Source organism: Heloderma suspectum, chromosome 3, assembly GCF_057233095.1.
Source record: "Heloderma suspectum isolate Gila_16-S chromosome 3, 16-S_ref, whole genome shotgun sequence".
Classification (NCBI taxonomy): domain Eukaryota; kingdom Metazoa; phylum Chordata; class Lepidosauria; order Squamata; family Helodermatidae; genus Heloderma; species Heloderma suspectum.
In genome coordinates this window covers 257,145,616-257,167,509 of record NC_139460.1, presented here as the reverse complement: position 1 = coordinate 257,167,509, position 21,894 = coordinate 257,145,616, and the positions used below count along the sequence as shown (strand labels likewise).

The 21,894-nt window shown below is 41.9% G+C and overlaps 2 protein-coding genes across 4 annotated transcripts in view; one reads left to right on the top strand and one right to left on the bottom strand.

Annotated features, from left to right (window-relative positions):
* Positions 1-371: 371 nt before the first annotated feature.
* SFR1 (SWI5 dependent homologous recombination repair protein 1) lies at positions 372-7,138 on the top strand. 3 transcript variants are annotated; one of them, XM_084846383.1, is made up of 4 exons: positions 372-439; positions 1,619-1,740; positions 2,171-2,584; positions 4,102-7,138. In XM_084846383.1, exons 2-4 carry the CDS (start codon positions 1,639-1,641, stop codon positions 4,291-4,293), a joined length of 708 nt encoding a protein of 235 aa, XP_084702509.1. In that variant the 5' UTR covers positions 372-439; positions 1,619-1,638; the 3' UTR covers positions 4,294-7,138. The 3 variants fall into 3 exon arrangements, with proteins under 3 accessions (XP_084702509.1, XP_084702510.1, XP_084702511.1); XM_084846384.1 differs by having other exon boundaries at positions 1,688-1,740; positions 4,102-7,130; XM_084846385.1 differs by lacking the exon at positions 372-439 and adding an exon at positions 525-616 and having other exon boundaries at positions 1,688-1,740; positions 4,102-7,130.
* The window catches only part of CFAP43 (cilia and flagella associated protein 43), an 84,944-nt gene continuing 68,816 nt past the window's right edge, over positions 5,767-21,894 (bottom strand). The window contains exons 28-39 of the mRNA XM_084846382.1: positions 21,171-21,296; positions 19,186-19,305; positions 18,998-19,105; positions 18,506-18,592; positions 14,263-14,351; positions 11,739-11,946; positions 11,202-11,314; positions 10,633-10,792; positions 10,127-10,291; positions 9,504-9,584; positions 6,575-6,728; positions 5,767-6,168 (exon numbers count right to left, since the gene is read on the bottom strand). Coding sequence (XP_084702508.1) covers positions 5,993-6,168; positions 6,575-6,728; positions 9,504-9,584; positions 10,127-10,291; positions 10,633-10,792; positions 11,202-11,314; positions 11,739-11,946; positions 14,263-14,351; positions 18,506-18,592; positions 18,998-19,105; positions 19,186-19,305; positions 21,171-21,296 — 1,587 coding nt within the window. The 3' untranslated portion in view covers positions 5,767-5,992. The remainder of the gene's footprint in view (positions 6,169-6,574; positions 6,729-9,503; positions 9,585-10,126; positions 10,292-10,632; positions 10,793-11,201; positions 11,315-11,738; positions 11,947-14,262; positions 14,352-18,505; positions 18,593-18,997; positions 19,106-19,185; positions 19,306-21,170; positions 21,297-21,894) is intronic.

Sequence of the window (21,894 nt, the reverse complement as noted above, 5' to 3'; positions counted from 1 at the left end):
TGCATAGGATTGCATCCTAACGCTACAAAGACCCTAGGAATAAGACACACTAATTTCAACGGGAGTTCAGCGTAGACAAGCAAAGCGTCGCACTACAAGCGTACCTAGGCTTGCGCCGCCACGGCTACGACGGTGCAGCGGCCGCACCCTTAGGTGAGCCACATTTATGCCCATACGGCCAACTGCCTTTAACATTCTTTCGGCTGAGCCTCACTCCCAGTCTCGGCATGGCGGTTATTTATTCATCCCCCCATCACAAGCCTCCACCGCCTCTCTCCTCCCCTTCTGAGACCGTGGCGCAGGCGCGGGCCTACAGGCGTTAAGAGATCGCGAGAAGAGATTTCCTTGCGCTCACTCGCGGAGCATCCCTCAGAGCGGGAAGTTTAGAACGGCGGGGCCTTTTCGCCCGGGGAGCCTTGGCCTTTATTTTGCTTCTGAGGTAAAAAAAAAAAAAAAAAAAAAAAAGGAGGGGGGAGGAGAGCGCGCGAACCGTTATGAACAGGGGTGGAGCTTCTAGTCCATCCGGGACTTTTCGCATTTTGGCTCTGGTCAAGCCCCTGAGGAGATGCACCCTCCGGACCTGCCCTTACCCAAGTTGGGAGTTCCAGTGTTAAGAGTAATGAGCTCTTAAAGCTAATGTGGGAGGGTATTGGGGAGACAAGTGGTCAGACCTTGTCCGCACCCCAACGAAAACATTGGTTAGACTGGGGGCTCCTCACTAAATTGGATTGTGCACCTGTTATTCCTTTAACAGGCAGAAATTCAACAGGTACATTCTCTATGGCAGGAATTGGCGATTTGCCCTCAAGATTTTTTTTTAGCCTACAACTCTCATCATTCCTCACTTGGTTATGCTAGCTAGGGCTGATGGGAGTTGTAGGCCAACGACATATGAAGGGCCAGAAGCTGCCCATTCCTGCTCTATGGAAAGGGGGGAGAGCTTTGTTGAATTCCTGTTATGCAATTGTTATAGAAGTCTTGTCTTCCCCCCCCCAAAAAAAAGGTGTTGAGCACACCCACAAATAAAGCATTTATTGACCATTACGACTGAGCTTGTGCTTTCAACCCATTGAGCCCTATAGAATAGACCAGCTCTCTCCAATCTGGTGCCCTCCAGATATTTTGAACAACAACTCCCATCACCCCTTACCATTGGGTGGCTGGGGCTGATGGGAGTTGTAGTCCAAAACATCTGGAAGACATGTTGGGGAAGGTTGGAATAGGCTGACTCCCCCTTGAGGAGAAACTGTCTCTTGTACATATGCTTACCGTCAAGGGAATAGACACCAACTCCAACAGCACCATTCCATGAGGATGTTTTATCCAAACCTAATATAAGAATAGCTTTTCACTTGCAACTTACAAATTGGGCTATATATTATGTTTTTATGCAGTAGGTGGAAATGCTAGTTCATGTGGCATATGGGGGGTCACAAAGCTTGTGGTACCAGCTTATATTTCTAGCCGTATGCCTTGAATTGCTCATGAGGCCAGTCATTCCCTGACTTCCCCATTTTGATAAAAGATAGGCTGTATGAAATTTAATCAATGATGTATAAGAAGCTCTTAAATAGGAGCTGACTGGTTACTCTAAAGAATTCTGTTTTTATCTCTCCAGCATATTAGTCCATTCTCAAAATGGAAATACCTGTATTAAACAAACCTACATCATTATGTTCCACTCCAGAGAACTGCAAGACATCTACTCAAAGCAGCAGTAGTAGCTCCTCAGGGGAACAGGTGTGTAGCCTATCCCTATTGGTAGTCATTCCTATGCTCAGTGCTAGTCATTCTTTTGTCTCCTAGCTGTTCCTAAACTAGTACTATGTAAAATCACCTAACCCTTGGAGATACCTGCAAATACTGTTGTAAAAAAAATAAAGCAATCAGTAGTTTTGCTCCAAAACGTGCCCCCAATTAAGAAAGGTTCTGAGTTCTAAGTATTAATGTGATATGAAAAATAGATAACATGGGTGGAGGGAGGGTTGTGTATATATGTACACACATATATATTCTAAATTTGAGTGGGTAATTAACATTTTAGGTATGTTAGTGCTGTCTGGAGATAGACTGCTTTTGTTGTCATTCCCACAAATGTAACATTCCGCTTATTATCAAAAATAGTTGTTTGTTTGATCCTCTTAATGCTACCTTGTTACTTTCACTTTAGCCAATGAGTGCAACTCTTCGAGAACGTTTGAAGAAAGCAAGGCGGTCCTTTAATTCAACTTCTACTGTAGCAAAGCATCTTAAAATAGATGAAGTAAACAACTGTAGTACTTATGAAGAAAGGACCTTGCCTAAAGGAGAACCATGTTCTTCATCACAAGACGAGGGTAAACACTTGGAAAAAGTTACTGATAAACCCATGCATTTGAAAAGCGCTGTACAAGAGAGAGAACCCTGTATATCTGAATATACTGGATGTAATAAAGCTACACAGAATTCTGCAGAAGTTCTTTTGTTAGGCATGGATTGCAGACAACGTGAACTATTGGAGAAAAAAATGACATTAGTAAAGCAGATTCAGGAAAAGGAGGAACTTCTTCGGAGACTTAAACTGGTCAAGATGTACAGATCAAAGGTAAAAAAACAACGTTGAAATTCACATTTTTGAATTAAGTATGTTTTAAAGAAATGCTTGCCTAGATGGTTTAGTCCCATTGAGAGAGCTTTTAGCAACAAGAACATACTGCAGGGAAATGTTCTTCATGCTCTAACTCCCTAGTACTGTAACTGAGTGAAGTACCACATCAGCCGAAATATTAGTTCTGTTTGGCTCTGTGCAGTGTAGCCATCTTCAACCAAAGTAGAGATTAATAATAAGACACAGGATGCAGATTCCAGTCATGGAAACTGGGCACCCCCGCCCCACCCAAGGGATAGTATCTGTGTCCGTTGTCTATTCCCTGAAAATACTGAATATTGTGTGTATCTAGTCACATTGCTGAATAACTTAGAATTGTGTGTAAACACATTACATGTGTTTGTTTGCTTGTTGTTATTCAGTCGTTAAGTCATGTCCGACTTTTCGTGACCCCATGGACCATAGCATGCCAGGCCTTCCTGTCCTCCGCTCTCTCCCGGAGTGTGCTGGAGTGTGCTCAAGTTCATCGTTTGTTTGCACTTGTGCACAACTCTTGTTTAATTATTTTCTTTCCTCCTCTCCTTGTTGCTCATTAAAATTGTTAGCTTCCCTGAATATAAGCCATATCTGTTACATTAAAATTCTATGTGCATTGATGGTTCTGTGTAAATAGGAAGTAGTTTTTCAAGCAATTGCTGCCAAATTAGGCAGCAATATGGATAGTAACTGAACACCAAATAAAGATGATTACATTTTAAATTCAGTGATAAATCCCAACTTAATATCTGAATATTCTAATGATATTTTTGTTAAGTGTTGTTGAGAGGCCTGGTACTTCATGCTTTCAAATACAAGTTCATTGCAAACTGGGCGTGAAGAGAGGCTGGGGGTACAGGCAGGCAGGAAGGAGATATTGACAACCACAATGGATACTTTGGGGAGCTTAATAAATCATGGGATTTTCTGTTTTCTACAAGTGCCTGTGACTTACACATATGTAAGTCACATATGTGTGACTATTTAGGGCGCAATCCTATTGAGATAGGCAGCTGCCTCTGAACTCTGAGGCGACCGCTTATCCAAAGCAGAGCAGGAGAAGCATGGAGGGGATCGTTCCCTCCACGATTCTCCTGCCCTGCATTTTCGGCTAGACAGCTGATTGCGGCTGTCTAGCCACGGGAGGGCTGAGCGGGGGAGGAGGCTGCTGCATGACACATTGGATGTGTTGTACAGGCATTTCCGCCCGCCCCGGAATGCCCCCAGACACGCCCCTTTTCTGCTGCTCTGTGCTCTTGTGAGCGCGGAGGACAGGGCTGTTCCGCGTTGCCTCGGAGACAGCACGGAAATGCGGGGAGGTCAGTTGTCGGGGAACCAACCTTGGAGCATGGACTTCAAGGTTGGTTCCCGGAAAACAGGATATCCTATGGCTGTCTAGTAGCAATAGGATTGCTCCCTCCGTTGAATTTTAGTTGTATTACACACTGATACATTTTTTCTGTCTTTTTCTGTTTCAGAATAACCCAACGGAGCTGTGGTCTCTAATATCAAAATGGCGAAAAGGTTCCCAAGCAATGCTGTATGAGCTACAATCATCCTTATCTACAGATAACAAGAAATTAAGTCTCACTCAACTGATAGATAATTTTGGACTAGATGACCAGCTTTTACATTATATCAGAACAGAAGAAGACTTTATAGATGCATGATACGTTTTAAAAATGCATCTGGCTTTTCAACTGGATCACCAGACTGTTGTGAAAATCACATCATTCTCAGGTGGAGAAGATGACAAGAATATTTAAGGGAGGGCTAATTCTTTTGCTGACCTGTGTGGCAAACTGTTGTCTAAAAACATGAAGAAGCTGGCTATATTGTTATGTATTACATATTTTCTGGCAATTAGGTCTGTGTGGATCATTTATCACAATCGCTACAGATTGTGATAAATGAAAGTGCTTTTGTTTTTAATCTACACATGTACAGACTTTAATCCAGTAAGGGAATAAATTATCCTTGAACCTCTTATTGGACCACTAAATATTAAGTATACGGGTATGAGATTGCCGTAGTTTCCAAATGGATTTTCACTTTTGTGTGTACACTTGTTAAAACATCTGGGAATTATATGCAGATTCAATTTATATCCATCTTTTTATGATTTAATACAACTTTCTATTCTTCTTCTGCCCCAAATATTAGACACATGGGAAATGGCTAATATGGATCCAAAAACTATAATATTTTAAAGTATTTGCTTATAGCAAAGATCATTCCTAAAATGTTCATTCACCAAGCCCCATTCTGAAATGCCATTTAACTCAGTCCGTATGTTTAGGATTGAGCCTACAATATATTGCGCACTCTCTCTGGGACCTTTTATTGGGCATCAAGAGATGAGACAAGGCCTATCTTATACCCTCAAGTCTGCTTTTCAGCTGGAGATGTTGGAGAATTCCACCACGGATTCCAGGGAGGCTGAATGCCAGCACATTCGGTCTCCCGGAATCCATGGCGGAACAAAGCCACCTGCCCCACCACCCCGCAAAATGGGCCCGGAACGGAGCCTACCTTTGTCAGCCGTTCCGGTGTTCCTCGAATGGCGGCCGTCATTCGCGTCTTTCGAATGGCTGTGATAGGCTACGTAAGTATTTATCATGGCTATTTATCAAATCTATCATGGCTAATGCAGGGATGCCATTTGCGTTCCTTCCTATTGCCGTGATAGGCTACGTATGTATATACATAGCCTATCACGGCAAAAGACAGGGACGCAAATGGCGGCTGCCGTAGCCGCCGCCATTTGTGTCCCTGTGCAGCCCAGCGGCCGGATGCCCGGCTGCGGGCAGCCCCGCAGAGTTGCCGCGGAGCTGGCCGGGGAGGATTCTGGGGGGAGGGACGGAGTGCCTACCCCCCACCGCGGAGCCAGGTAAGTGTTTCATACATCCCTATTTTCAGCCCACTGCCTATTTAGGTCCTGGCCACTTCTCCCTCCTTAAACTGCATATATGGCCTCTTTGTCCCTTATATTCTCTGTTCTCATTATTCAACCTGTCTCAGAAAGCTATTTCTGTTCCTAAGGTCTGTGTGATATTTTAATTCCAGTTGGCAACTTTGTTCCTTGAAGTTAGAATGTTTGAATATTCCAGCTCAACAGTTTCACCATGACAAGTGCAATACATTATAGGTAATTCAAACTTAAATTTATTGCATTGTAAAATATGTAGTGAATAGTAGCTTTTTGGAAGTCAAAATGAGTTATAAAGTAACATCTATCAAACTACCTTAGTGTAGTAAAGTATGAAGTGTGATTAAAAGAGGGAAGACACCCCCCACACACACTTTCTGGCAGACCCTTATAAATCCACAAGGCTGTTTATTTCTTCTAGCTATGACAGCATCACATTGTTAGAAGTCTTGCACATCAAAGAAAGCTGGAAATGTTCTCATTCTTAGCCTCTCCACTTCAGCTTGAAGGATGGACAACTCCTGGGCCTGTGCTTTTGCAAGATCCACAAGCTGCTGTCTCTGTACAATATCCTCATAGTGCTCTTTAGCAATCTTTTGATTAAGCATCTCTGAGTCTGTAAAAAAAAAAATGTCCAGATTGTATCAAATCATAGAAATGGGTAGCAGTTTGCCAGCCCCACCTGTGTGATCTGCTTCTTTCAAATGTTACCAGGAACACTGTGGTAACAGCCATACCACAGAATACCATATTCTGTGGTTACCACAGAATACAGATGGCAACATATGAGCAGTTAGCCTATGTTATAGCAATCAGTAGTAGGCATAAAAAGCAACAGAGCTGATTCACATGTTACTACTTTTGGTTGTGAGATATTGGGAAAAGCATGCTTTTCATAATGTGTGTATGGTGGTGTGAAGATAATTGGCTGAGAAAGAGCAAGAGACAAAACATAGGTACAGAGGATTAATCTTTGTGTCAGAAAATGTGATAGGATCAGCAACCCTTAGAATGTGACGTACCAGTAGCCTCATGAATGTGCCGCCTTTCTGACACAGTAGCAAGCATTTCTTGTAATTCCTTGCTGAGCTTCTGGTTTGCTAGGCCTTTCAGACTTATCTGCTTCTCCAACTCTTTGATAACTTTCTCCCGCTGTTGCATATTTTTCTTATGAACCTGGCCATTGAAAAACAAACAGCATACATATAAGTTACTTGGAAAGTGTTGAGTAAAAAGTTGCTAAAGCAAGTTTTATTTCCTAGGTAAGGTTGCTTTTATTAGGTTTGGCTGTTTCAGGTAAATTTTTTGCAGGGTTTCTTCCCTATAAAAATGGTTATCAGGTGTCTAATAGCATTCAAAGAAAATGTTTAGTTGGCTGTAGTCAGAAGCTACAGATGTTTTAAAAGGTGAGGGTACTGGCGAGTGCAGAATTTATTATTTTAATCATTTTATTTTGCCTTCTCAGATGAGAGCACAACGTAAATTACATTAATAAATCAAATAAAACAGCAACAATAATGCTATCATTAAAACACATCAAATATCAGTAGCTTGAAACTAAAAATAAATGAAATCCATAAAAACCTGTCTGCTTCCTTTGTTTTTACGGTTCCAGATAGAAAGGTAGGTAGGGGTGTGTGTGTGTGTGTGTGTGTGTGTGTATTAAAAAAAACTGAACTGAGGGAAGGCATGTAGAAATGGAAGATCAGATCCAGACTTAGTCATACTTAGAAATTAGAATAGACCCACTGAAATCAATACGATTTAAGTTAGTGATGATTAACTTGCTTTCAGTGGGTGTACTCCAAGTATAACTAGTGGATCCAACCCAGAATTCTTAAGTGCTGTGAGTTTTGTTATTTAATTATTAAAAGTAGTTGTATGTCATTTTTCATGTCAAAGCCCTTGCAACGTGGCTTGTAAAAGATAATGCTTCATAGACATAGCAGAATAATTTAGCTGCACGTACATATCAGAAAACTATGATTTCAAATTATTTATAGTACAGTCTATTTGCAATTCTTCCAGTCAAGGCCCCCAATGATCTTCCTTTTACCCACCCACCTCTGATCCATTCTGCCCTTCCTATCCATCAACGCTGTTCCCATCCTTTGTGCCTTCCCCCACACTGGCTTCATTTCCCTCATTAGACTGTCGGATGCCTCATGTCGGTGGACCTTTGTTCTAACAATGGAAACATTTTGGAATGTGAACCTCACTCCCTTTGAGATATGGTTTAGACGAGGGCAAGTTGTTGCCCTCCAAATGTTTTGGCCCACAACTCCCATCGTCTCTCACTATTGGCTATGGATGCTGGGAGTTGTAAGCCAAGATTGGGAGGGCTACAAGATGCCTACTCCTGGTTTAGACTGTCTTGCCTTTCTGTTCTTGTATCTGCAAGGCAGGTACTAATTCAGCAGGTCATGGAGGCATACACACCACCTTGAGTTCCTTTAAGGAAAGGCAGGACATCAATGTAAATAAATAGTAAATAAAATTGAGGGGCTTTGCTGCTTCTTCCTCTGCCAGCCTCAGCAATGGCAGGTGGCGGTGGCAGCACTGGCTTCTCAGATGCAGCTGTATTCAGGTGTGATGGAAATCCCACTGATTTCAACAGAATTTAGTTTGAAAGAAGTATGGTGTTTGCTGTATATACTTCATGGAGTAAGTCTTAACTGTGTTTAATGGGGACTGACTACAAGGAGAGTTCAAATGATTGCAGCCTTGTTTAATCATTTGGGGATGGGGAATTGCGTGCAAACACTTCTGTAGGCAGAAAGTGATACAGCAAAAATAAGGTGGAAGAAAGTTGTTCAGTATACCAAACAGTTGGAGAAGAAGGCATGAGGAAAGCCTTTTATGAAGAGAGTCTTATATGCCCAGCTCTGCACATTGCAAAAGGAGGCAGGATGTTTGTGGGTGGGGGTTGTGAGTTGCATGCTGCAGGAGAAAATAAAGTTGTCAATATTGTGGAAAGCAAAGAATGGAGAAGAGAGCTGTTTAGATTTTTTTAAAAAATAGCATCAACTGAAACCCATAGCAGAAGGAGGTCATGCCAAAGCAAAAGATGGCAAGAGCAATGGTAAAATCTGAGCTAAAGTGGATGTGTTGAACAGGCAGAATGCTCCATACATGTTTGTTCAGTTATATCTAGAGATGTCAGAGAATTTCGCCACGAATCTTGGGGAGGCTGAATGCCAGCGCATTCGGCCACCTGAAATCGGTGGCGAAATGGTCTGCCCCCCCCGCCCCCCCTGGGACGGGACTTACCTTGGGCGAATCTTCCTAGCGGCAGCAGCTCCAGCAGTGGTTCGGCAGCAGCCAGTCTTCCGACCAGCTGCCGCCACCGCCATTTCCTGTAAAAAAACGTGATAAGCTACGTAAAGATTTACGTAGCCTATCACAGCTAGATTTTTTAAAAATACCGTGATAGGCTACGTAAATGTTTACATAGCCTATCACGGCTGAGTAAAAAAAAAAACCCGCGCGTACACAAATGGCGGCACCGATGGGCGCCGCCATTTGCGTTCCTTATTTTGGCACGTCTAGTCTAGGTAAACATTTACGCAGACTATGGTGAAAATAAGGGGAACGCAAATAGCGTAGCGTCTTGTTTACGTAGACTAGACGTGCCAAAATAAGGAACGCATGGGCGCCGCCATTTGTGTATGCGCGTTTTTTTTTTTTTTTTAATCAGCTGTGATAGGCTACGTAAACATTTACGTAGCCTATCACGGCTGACTGCAGGGACGCAAACGGCGGCGGCTATGGCCGCCGCCATTTGCAGACCCGGCCGGCCAGGATTCGGGGGGGGGGAGGGACGGAGCGCCTCCCCTCCCAGCCAGAATTTCGGGGGGGGGGAGGGACAGAGCGCCTCCCCCCCACCTCGAATCCCATTTCGTTAAAAGGTAAATGACTTTCGTACATCCCTAGATCCCCAAGGACATTTACCTTGTCTAGAAAATTCAGTGTTCCTTCCATTACTGAGACCTCATGATTGATCCGGCTATTGTAGTTTATTGCTGATAAGAACTGTGGAGTTAAAAGCAGAGAGAAAATCAAGCTAACAGGTGATGCTTCCAGACACTCAACCTTGGAGTTGTCAGGTGCAAATGGAATCCTATAACATAAGTAATCTTGCATGGCATGTTGGGACTGCTTTCACGTAACGCGTCGTGTTGCCCAAATCTTAGGGTAGTTCATGATGGTTTTGCTGACAAAGTACTTCTTACTTGAGTATGAATGAATGAATAAATGAATGGTTTATTATGGTCACAGACCCAGGTAGCACACACAGACTGCAATTTGGAGTAATAATAAATTTGTATATTATACCAGTCACAGAAACCATTCTGGGGTAAGACGCCAGTGGATGAGCACCATACTTCATATGAGCACCATTTGGTGGAAAGGTGGGATACAAATCAAATAAATATAGAAAAGAATTCTTAGATACAGCTATTGGCTGTATCTAAGAACAAAAAAGAATCTGTGTATAGAATTTATTTCCTCAACATACTGTTGTCCAACTTGATATCCTCATGGTAAAATCAGCATTTGGGATAGTAACTTACAATCTGGTGATCTTTTGTAACGTTCAGTTTTTGAATGTCTCGAGCCTTTTGGTTCAGATCATCTACCTGCATCTGCATTTTTTTATGTTCCCATTCCAGTTGAAAGATCCCTTTACGGAAATCTTTACTTTCCACCATGCTAGCAACTTTCCTTTCTCCTTGAGCCTAGAAAAAAAAGTACCTCTTAATTCAGCATACAATTTATCTCTGAATGGACTTCTAAAAACTCAATGTAAAGAGAGAAAATTGGGAAACTAACTTATTTCAGAGAAAGTGCTCTGCTTGAGAATTTAATGAATGTGTGGGCTTTTACATCACTCAGAGTTAAGAATTTCTGTTCTATTAATAGATACATGATGAGAGCAAGGAAAATGAACACAACAAATGTCATTTAGAAGCCAGGGCTACAGCCATGTCAATTACAATTTCATAATGTTTAAAGAGACCAAATCAGGTATAGTGTATCTGCAGAGGCTCAGTTCTTTTGGGAAAAAAACACCAATTACCCGGATTACGCTGTTCAGTTCTTCGATAATGCTTCTGTTGATGAGAATAGCATCTGTATAATCTGGTATTAGGTTAGTACCCTCTAACTCCACTTGCCCTTGTTTAAAGAGAAACTGGACCATCAAATCTAACTGAAATCTCATCTTCTGCTCGCGAAGCCTACAATCGCAAAAAACAAAAATATGTTTTTACTAACTGGTACATTTCTTTTAAATTTCTCCTTGATGAGAGATCACTTGTGGAGGTGATTATGGAGGATTTCCAATTTTTAAAAAGAATTTTTTAAGCCCTTGGTACAGCAAGCTGGACACATTTGTCTCATTGGGAAATTCCAAGTTAATTGTGCCATAGCAGATGTATTTGGAGTACTCTAATGGTGGAGTAGACTTTGGTTTGACAGGCTGTGCATTCTGCATGGCAGGAACGTCCCATGGATACATACCGAGGGCCCTAAACCCATAATGCAAAGTTTGAGTGCCTTTTGGACTGTTGGTGTCTGCAGTACAGCATTACTTTGTTAATGCTAGCTAATACTACGGTATCACTAAACATGAAATAACAAACTCACAGATTGAGCTCAGCAAAAACATGGTCAATGTCTTTCCGTAGCTTCTCATCATCTTCAATCCTCTTCTGAAGGAAGGTCTGCATCTCTGCTAGTGCTAGTGCTTTTTGCTTCACCTACACAAAGAGCAGAACAGCCTTTTGAAATGTTTACTTTGCAAATGTTGCAACTCAACATTTATTTAGCAGAGCCGCATGTATCTTGCACATTTTGAAAGTTTACGGTTCATACTTTAGGAAGCTTTCAGACATTACATTTATTTTTAAGCAGAGCATGCTAAATCATTGTTTTGACTTTATCCATTTGGTTTTGGAGGTTGTTCAGATGTTTTAGTCTGGTGGTCATAACTGGGGATTTGCTGCAGATGACCTCTGAATATTAATCCTTTTAAAATATTAAAAGGATTAAAATGTAATCTCCTTGCCTTCTGGATGATGTAGTGTCTACACATTGGTTAACGGGCGAGTATTCAATTCTCAGAATACATTGTTCAGATATGAAAATAGTTTGTTAAAACACAGTGGAAATAACTTTACTTACCAGCTGCTCGCCTTCCACTTTGGCTCGTCTAGCTCCACAGAAACGTTCCCAGCTGAGGAGGTCAAGACCCTCAGGTCTGTTTTCAGGTTCATCCATTTCAGCAATGGCTTTCATTAAATGGGTCAGAGCATCCTGCTGAGCTTTGGCAGAGCCTGGCCGATCACCATAGGGATTAGCCGCATCAACTTGAATCTTCGTCTTGAGAGCCCTTCCATTATGGACCACAACAAACAAATAAGGATTAAGTGTTTTCTGCTGCATGTTACATATGCATTAAAACAAGGTTATATATTAGGGCCACTCCACATTTCTAGTTGCGTTCATTTTGTGATGTTTATATGTATGTATGTATGTATGTATGTCCCCTTCATGGATCACTGCCTTGTTGTGGCGAAGGGGCTTGCGTAACTCAGTGAAGCCATCACGAAGAGTCGGAAGCGACTGACCGAATAAACAACAACAACACAGTATCTAACAAGTCAGCAGCACCATATACAAACATAGGACCTGCTGGATCATATGGAAGGTTTGTCTACTCCTATGGCCTGTTTCCCACAATGGCCAGACATAAATGATAAATAGCAGCAACAGTGTCAGCATGCAAATTCATCCTTCTCACTTTCTGCCTGGCTGAGGGCTGGTTGTTCATTACTTTTTGGCTGCTTTGTTCACTCAAGAAAGGTGTCTACTCACAAAGGCAGTGTATGTTCACCATGTTCAGAGCAACAGAATGCTTTATGATCTAGAACATTTATTTCACTGCTTCAGAGTTCACCGAAATGGCTGTGACTGGGTTTTGTGAATTCTTAACTCATACATTATAATGGGCATGCATGTACCTTAGTGCAGTGACTAAAGAAAGCTGCCCAAAGTAAAGCAATTGGCTCTGAAAGGGGCTGAAAAATTAAACATGTTTAGAAATGCCCTGGGCTAAAGAGTGAAGTGAGGTGAACAGTTCTTCAACCTAGGTCTTTTCCAAGTAGTCACTTTTCGCTTCTTTTCATCTATGCTGAGCGTAGCAGAAGTGCTAATATTTTCTGCTCTCCACACATGGCTAGTCATGCTTGCACTTTAAACAACTTTGAAGGTTAGTTTGACAATGATTTTTAACTTCCCTTTAAACCATGGGTGGGGAACCTTTTTCAGCCTGAGGGCTGAATTCCAGTCTGGGAAAGGGGTTGGGCTGCATTCCATCTGTGGGCGAGGCCAAAGACAAAGCAGCCATGGCCAAAATGCTATTATTGAGTTTAGCCTACTCAGAAATAAGCAGGATAAGACTTCTGCATGCCTACACAGAAGCAAGCAAGACTGAATCACTTAGCAGCACTTTGAAATAGCATCCCAAGTACCAAGCCTACTCACAAATCAGCACAATAGCTTCTGTACCCAAAAGTAAGCAGGACTGAATCACTCAGCAACTTCCTCTCCATGCCCCATCCCCTCCCCTGCAGGCAAAAGCTCTTATCGCTGATCAGCAGCTGACGGAGGTAAGAGCTTTTCCCTGTGCACAGTGAATAAGACTCCCTTTCTTACTGTGCAGCAGGGAAAAGCACTAAGTACTTGTGCAGCATTATATGGATGTGATCAAAGGTGCTTCATAAGGCTATCGGTTCTGCAGGTTTTCTGAGTATACTTATATAAATGTTGATTCTCCTTAATTACAGTACAGTTGTTTTTCTGAAGAGCATTTTCTTTTCTTTCTTTCCCTGTGAGGCAGATTACTATATATAGATCAAACCCCTTTAAAATAAAATCTTTTGCTAGAGTTGCGTACTGAAATAATGCACAACAAACAATCCAGAGAAGGGAAATAGGCCCTTCTGGATAGGTTCATTCTCTTTTTATCAGTGTAGAGTGGGAAAGAAAGGTGCGATGAAGTCTTGGAGTGGAGGGGAGGTGGACTAAAAGGACATTCTTGGCCCAACTGACTTGTAACAATCATGATTTCCAAGTTCCAGGTCAAATACAAGGTTGTGTCATGCACACTGGTTATATTGATACTTAGGCAATTTAATTTAATTCCTCTTCAAGGAACCAAGCACACTTGAGCTTTAACTCAAAGGCTTCAAAGATTCCCAAGCTGGGGCTTGTACAGATTCCTCAACTGCGATGAGTGATACGCCACATGGAATTGAGTATAATGAGCAATAATGCACTAGTTCAGGCAAGCACAAGGGGTTGGATCCAGATTATGTCACACCTTAGTCTCAGTGAAATCAACAGGACAAGTTAGTTATGACTAACTTAAATCTCATTGATTTTAGTGGGACTAAAGCATGACTAACTTAGTCTGGATCCAACCCCATGTGTTTATCAGCATGACAAATGAATGTAAGCTCATCTTTTACAATAATGGTTCTAGTATCACAATTATCCTGTCCTAGTTGCTACTTGTGAAAGCAGCTTAGCTGTGATGCTCCTAATCAGACTGTGTCCACTATAGAAAAGCATTTTCCTTCCTGCTGTAAGAGGAAGCACAAAGACTTTCAGGAAATGATTGGGACCACCACCACCAAAATCTTACCTTGGTCGACGTTTGTAAAGTTTGAATAGTTGATCAATGTGATGAGTAGGAAGATCTGAAAATTCCTTTCTAAAGCCACGTTCCATTAGCTAACAGTGAGGAGGAAAGCATAGCCCTAAGTTAGTCAGGATCGAGTTTAAGAGTGCTAGTATGTACCCATCTTTGTTCTGACATGCATAATGAGAACGATCTACAGAAAACACCTTATCAGGTTTAGATCAAAGAGTGTACAATGAATCTGCATAGTCACAGTTACATTGCATAGTATGGAAGCTGACTTTCTAGTGAAATATATAGCGCTATTAACAGAATCCCCTTCATGGATCATTGCCTTGTTGTGGCGAAGGGGCTTGCGTAACTCAGTGAAGCCATAAGCTATGCCGTGCAGGGCCACCCAAGACGGACAGGTCATGGCAGAGAGTTCTGACAAAATGTGGTCCACTGGAGAAGGAAATGGCAACCCACTCCAGTATTCTTGCCAAGAAAACCCCATGGAATGTATCACAAGGCTAAAAGAGATGACGCCGGAAGATGAGCCCCTCAGGTCGGAAGGTGTCCAATATACTACTGGGGAGGAGCAGAGGGTATTTCCAAGTAGCGCCAGAAAGAGTGAAACGGCTGGGCCAAACCCGAAAGGACACTCAGCTGTGGATGTGTCTGGTGGTGAAAAGAAAATCCGATGCTGTAAAGAACAATATTGTTTAGGAACCTGGAATGTCAGATCAATGAATCAAGGTAAGCTGGAGGTGGTCAAACATGAGATGGCAAGATTGAACATCGACATCTTGGGAATCAGCGAACTAAAATGGACAGGCATGGGCGAATTTAATTCAGGTGACCATCATATCTACTACTGTGGGCAAGAATCCCATAGAAGAAATGGAGTAGCACTCATAGTCAACAAAAGGGTGGGAAAAGCAGTACTGGGGTACAATCTTAAAAACGATAGAATGATCTCAGTACGAATCCAAGGCAAACCATTCAACATCACAGTAATTCAAGTCTATGCCCCAACCACTGATACCGAAGAAGCTGAGGTTGATCAGTTCTATGAAGACCTACAACACCTTCTAGAACTAACACCAAAAAAAGATGTCCTCTTCATCATAGGGGATTGGAATGCTAAAGTAGGAAGTCAAGAAATCACCGGGATAACAGGCAGGCATGGCCTTGGTGTACAAAATGAAGCAGGACAAAAGCTAATAGAGTTTTGCCAAGAGAACACGCTGATCATAGCAAACACTCTTTTCTAACAGCACAAGAGACGACTCTACACATGGACATCACCAGATGGTCAATATCAAAATCAGATTGATTATGTCCTTTGCAGCCAAAGATGGAGAAGCTCTAGACAGTCAGTAAAAACAAGACCTGGAGCTGACTGTGGCTCAGATTATGAGCTTCTTGTTGCAAAATTTTGACTTAAATTGAAGAACGTAGGGAAAACCACTAAACCATTGAGGTATGACCTAAATCATATCCCTTATGACTATACAGTGGAGGTGAGGAATAGATTTCAGGGATTAGACCTGATGGACAGAGTGCCTGAGGAACTATGGACGGAGGTCCGTAACATTGTTCAGGAGGCAGCAATGAAATCCATCCCAAAGAAAAAGAAATGCAAGAAAGCCAAGTGGCTGTCTGATGAGGCTTTACAAGTAGCTCACGAAAGAAGGGAAGTGAAAAGCAAGGGAGAAAGAGGAAGATATATCCAACTGAATGCAGAGTTCCAGAGAATAGCAAGGAGAGACAAGAAGGCCTTCTTAAATGAACAATGCAAAGAAATCGAGGAAAACAACAGAATGGGAAAGACTAGAGATCTCTTCAAGAAAATTGGAGATCTCAAGGGAACGTTTTGTGCAAAGACGGGCATGATCAAGGACAAAGAAGGCAGGGACCTAACAGAAGCAGATGAGATTAAGAAGAGGTGGCAAGAATACACAGAAGAACTATACAGAAAAGATCTGAATGTCCCTGATAGCCATGATAGTGCGGTCACTGAACTTGAGCCGGACATCCTCGAGAGTGAAGTCAAGTGGGCCTTAGGAAGCATTAGTAACAACAAAGCTAGCGGAGATGACAGTCTTCCAGCTGAGCTATTTAAGATCCTAAAAGATGATGCTGTTAAAGTTCTGCACTCAATATGCCAACAAATTTGGAACACTCAACAGTGGCCACAAGACTGGAAAAGGTCAGTTTACATTCCAATTCCAAAAAAGGGCAACGCCAAAGAGTGTTCAAACTACTGCACAATTGCGCTCATTTCACATGCCAGCAAGGTGATGCTCAAAATCCCACAAGCTAGGCTTCAGCAGTATGCGAACCGAGAACTACCGGAAGTACAAGCTGGGTTTCGAAGAGGCAGAGGAACTAGAGATCAAATCGCCAACATTCGCTGGATCATGGAGAAAGCAAGAGAATTCCAGAAAAACGTCTATTTCTGCTTCATTGACTACGCTAAAGCCTTTGATTGTGTGGATCGCAACAAACTGTGGCAAATTCTTAAAGTGATGGGGGTACCAGACCACCTTACCTGTCTCCTGAGAAACCTGTACGAGGATAAAGAAGCAACAGTAAGAACCAGACATGGAACAACCGAGTGGTTCCAAATTGGGAAAGGAGTACGACAAGGCTGCATACTGTCACCCTGCTTATTTAACTTATATGCAGAGTACATCATGAGAAACGCCGGGTTGGATGAATCACAGGTCGGAATTCAGATTGCCAGGAGAAATATCAACAACCTCCGATATGCAGATGATACCACCCTAACGGCAGAAAGTGAAGAGGATCTAAAGAGCCTCTTGTTGAGGGTGAAAGAGGAGAGTGCGAAAGCTGGTTTGAAACTCAACATTAAAAAAACGAAGATCATGGCATCTGGCCCCATTACTTCCTGGCATATAGAAGGGGAAGAAATGGAAGCAGTGACAGATTTTACTTTCTTGGGCTCCAAGATCACCGCAGACGGTGACTGTAGCCATGAAATTAAAAGACACTTGCTCCTTGGGAGGAAAGCTATGGCAAACCTAGACAGCATAGTAAGAAGCAGAGACATCACCTTGCCGACAAAGGTCCGTCTAATCAAAGCTATGGTTTTCCCAGTAGTAACGTATGGCTGTGAGAGCTGAACTATAAGGAAGGCTGAGCGCCGAAGAATTGATGCTTTCAAACTGTGGTGCTGGAGAAGACTCTTACGAGTCCCCTGGACTGCAAGGAGGTCAGATCAGTCCATCCTAAAGGAAATCAACCCTGACTGCTCATTGGAAGGACAGATACTGAAGCTGAAGCTCAAATATTTTGGCCACCTAATGCGAAGAGCAAACTCTCTGGAAAAGACCCTGATGCTGGGAAAGACTGAAGGCAAAAGGAGAAGGGGACAGCAGAGGATGAGATGGCTAGATAACATCACCGATGCAATGAATATGAACTTGAGCACACTCCAGGAGAGAGCGCAGGACAGGAAGGCCTGGCGTGCTATGGTCCATGGGGTCACGAAGAGTCGGACACGACTGAACAACAACAATTAACAGAATCTGGAGATTTTTACCAGGGCTGTTTTTATAATGTACTATAAAGTAAAGCAAAATAGTCACCTTCATCTTGTTGTCATTGCAGAGCCTAAACTTCATCTCTATGTGTCAGTTAAAAAAATATTGGAAGAGCAGGGGCACGATTTTGACTTTTTATTTCAGAAGTCTCAGGCCAGCACTGAACACAGTTTCAAAGGGCAACATTTTTCCCCTTATAATAACTATAAGACTGAGGGGGTGGGGTTAGCATATAGGCAGAAAGGGAACTTTCTTTTGTTTTATAAAGTATACTTCATACTTGGTAAGGCGTGAAGTACATTGGTGGTGCTTAATTAACAAGAGTTCTCTTTGTTGAACACAAACCTAGGGTCCTACAGGGAGAATGGTAGTAGAAAAAAATAACATGCTGTGAATACCAGTATAAACACCGTGTGGTCTCTAGCTATTTAAGTCTCAGCCTTTCCATTTACACACAAATACCTAATTGGTCAAAAATATGCTGGCAGTGTAGTACTGAGACACTACTATTGCTCCTAAAATAGTCACTGTTTCAACATATGAATGGAATATACACATGCATGACCCACAACTTAATTAAGCTGAAGTACTTGGAAATAAACCAGCTTAGTTCAATTAAACTAAATAGGGCCAGAGAGCTTAAATCCTACTGCTTCAGCTGAACTGCTTTGTGGATCTGGTATTTAGATTCTTACTTTGTCTTCAGCGATTAAGATGTCATAAGCCTCTCTGTAAGCCTCCACTTCTGCTCTGGATACCTTGACTGCTTCATTAGATAATGCCTGTACCAAAAAAGTGGATATGATTGACAGCTTTTGGAAAGTAGATCCAGTGAAAGATCTCACCTTAATACACAACTGGAGTAATGAGCAATTAATATGTAGCATACATGCATTTTTCCGGGAACAATTTAAGTTATCTCATGTCCTGAAGCTGACACTTAAGACACCCAAACTATTTTTTTCTTTAAAATTTATGATACTCCAGAGAATATTCTGCTATGGGCAGACAATGCCCAGTGTTTACTGCAACAGGGGCGTCTCTGTAGAGCCCATTGGTGGTATGTTCAATAAAATGAGAGATTTTAGGAGAGATTTATTTGTAGAGGCCTGGGCAGTTCTTTAATCCCTAAAGGGCAGGTTCCATAAGAAGCAGCTATTTTGTCAAATTCCAAAAATTATTCTTACCTTTTCCTTTCTCTTTTTACTAAGGTAGTGATAGAGCCCAGCTTCTCTTGTGCTCAGTTCTTCATGCAAAAGCAGTGAGTAAAGGAGGTTAGTTATTTTGAGTTCTTCCTAGGAAAAGGTTTCACAAGGGAACAGTCAGACCACTGTTTATAGAGAAGCAAGCCTGGTGAATATGTGTTCAAGCTTACCTGGTATATAACCATTTCACACTTGACCTTTTTCTCAAAGAGCCTATTCACGATTTCATCAAATGTCTGTGTAGTTTCCTGAACAGAGCTTTGAAGTTTCCTCAATTCAGTTTCCAGAATCTAAGGAAGAAAATGGTGTTTTAACCATGAAGGTGGGTATAGGATGCAGGTAAGAATGAGGCTGAAGGAACGTTAGTTTATGCTTCTTTTAAAATCTGAAACTCTTTGCTTTAAAAAAAAAAAAAAGATTCTAGACAGTCATGTTTGCAAGAACAAGACTGAAAATATGAGGTCTGAAATATTCAGGACCCAACTTCATGTTGCATTCATTATATCAAAAGTAACCATGTGTAAGTAAGGCTCTGATTGCGAAGAATTCTGAAGCTCCTGCATCCTCCTGTCCCAGAGTCTGAGAAAGCTGGAGAAGATCATAGATAAACACACAGGAGAGCAGGAATGTGGCCATATTCTCCTCTTTTATCTCTGCTTATCTTATTACTCCTTTAGCAGCTAATTGTTCCTAGGGAGAGGAGTGGGGGCGGAGGGAAGGAATGGACGCAATTAGCCAATAAAGAAGGGAGATGTTAAAAAAAACAAGCAAACAAACCACCCATATTGGTGGAGAAGAAAAAACATATTGATGAAGAAGGCAGCCAGTGGCTTCTACTTCCCTGAATATTCACCAGCTTTCTCTGTCTGCCTCTGGCAAAGCTTCAGAATTCTTAACAGTCACAGCCTGTGTCAATTTCTGATGTAATCTGTAGCTAGGCTGTCAACCTAAAGGCGCCCCTGTTCCATATATTTTGTTTGCAAATCTCTTTAGTTCTAGGCCCATTCCATGATATTAATTGTTTCTTTGAACATATGAGGGGAGCAATACCAGGTTTCTTACTTATCCCAATTGACTGGGAACATAACTGTATAGTCACTGTCTACCGCCACTGAAATAGTCCACCATTTTCATGTGACTTGTCCATTTTGGGCAAATAATGGCTCTGTATGTGAGAATGATAGAAAGGCAAATAGAAGACAATGAAACAACTACTAAAGTCATGAGACTTCAAGGTGGCTATAGAAAATAAAGAAAACAGGCCATGAATATCAACTTGACTCTCTTCGAAGTTCATCCTAGAAAGGAGCCAAAGACTGCATCATTCATGCTCATCTAATATTGTGGTTCTGTTACGCAGCTGCTCACCTCTCTCCACTTAAAACGGCGATCAAGTATAAAATGTGATAGTCAGTTTTAAACAACCTGCCCATGGGCTGGTTCACGTGATCTGGCTGGATGACCAGCCAGATGGGTGATTGATTGATTTATTAAATCAGTCAATCAATCACTGTGGGTTTCCCAAGCTACAGTGGCTTGTTTAAGCTGCAGCATGTGCCGGGCACCAGTTGCCTAATGACCTGTCCAGCCATAGCTTATGGTGTCATCTGAACCTGGGCAGCATGGCTTGTTGGAGGGGGAAGCAACCCTCAAATAACATTTGAATTACATTTCAGGGTTGTTTCTCCCTCCAACAAGCCATACCACTCAGGTTTGGGTGACATGGCAAGCGGCACATGGGCAGGTGATTAGGCAAATGGTGCCTGGCATGCGCTGCAGCTTAAACAAGCCCCCATAGCTTGTTTAATCCACTGTGATCATGCAGACCAGGTCAATACAAAATACTTGGGAAACTAGTTAAATCATCATATTACCTCATAAAAGAAAAACTAATTGTATCAATCATATACAGTATATGTATATTTGACTTAGATTTATTCAAAGTAGGTAAGAAGGCTTTCCTAAAAGAATGCCTGCTTGTGTCCTGCTTCCTGGGTTCCTGGCTGACAGCCGGTTGGCCACTGAGTGAACAGATTTCTGGACTAGATGGACCGTTGGTCTGATCCACCATGGCTCTTCTTATGTTCTTATAATGCGCCACATCTTAGAGAATGAGAACTCTGATCATCTTCTTTCCCATCTTCTTTCTGTTTACCTTTCGGTGTTTCTCTCTTTCTTCATTCAGTTCCTTAACTTTCTTCTCATATTCTTTATATATTTTTTTTTCATCTTCATTCCAGAGTGCTTCTTGTTTTGATGCAAAAGCAGGTGCTGGAATCTCCTGAATGTATCAAAGACAGAGAGAGAGAGAGAGAGAGAGAGAGAGATTCAAAAACAGCGTTGAATGTTTACTAGCATTATAATGCTTAAAGGACTTGTACCTTGAGTTTGTTATTTTCTGGTGATGCAGTGACATTATAGGGGCTATAAATGAACTGCTAATGGGCAGCCTTTAGGTTCACATGCTTCCAGTCCTCTGTTTTACACCTGAAGGAAGGAGACTGAAAGCTGCTTTTTTGATTTTGAAATAACCTTAGTTCCCTGTGACATGTGAACTTGGGGAACAGTGGTCTGTTTAAACTAGGGTTTGAGAACAAACAAGAATATGAAACCTTGGTTTGATCCTGGTTCATTCTCACTAATCATAATTTAAACAAACCACAGTTCCCCAAATTTGGATGTTACAGGGAACTGTGGATAGTTTAGAAGCAAAAGTGGAAGCTTTCATCTCTTCATGAGCATGAAAGAGAAGGGAGCGACTCATTGTTGTAAATGGAAATAATGGTTTCCTGTTATCTCTGACCTAGATCTTTGGCTTGGTTCAGATGTAACACCATGGTTTTGCACTACATGAACAAGCTTTCTCCTCACATTCTCCC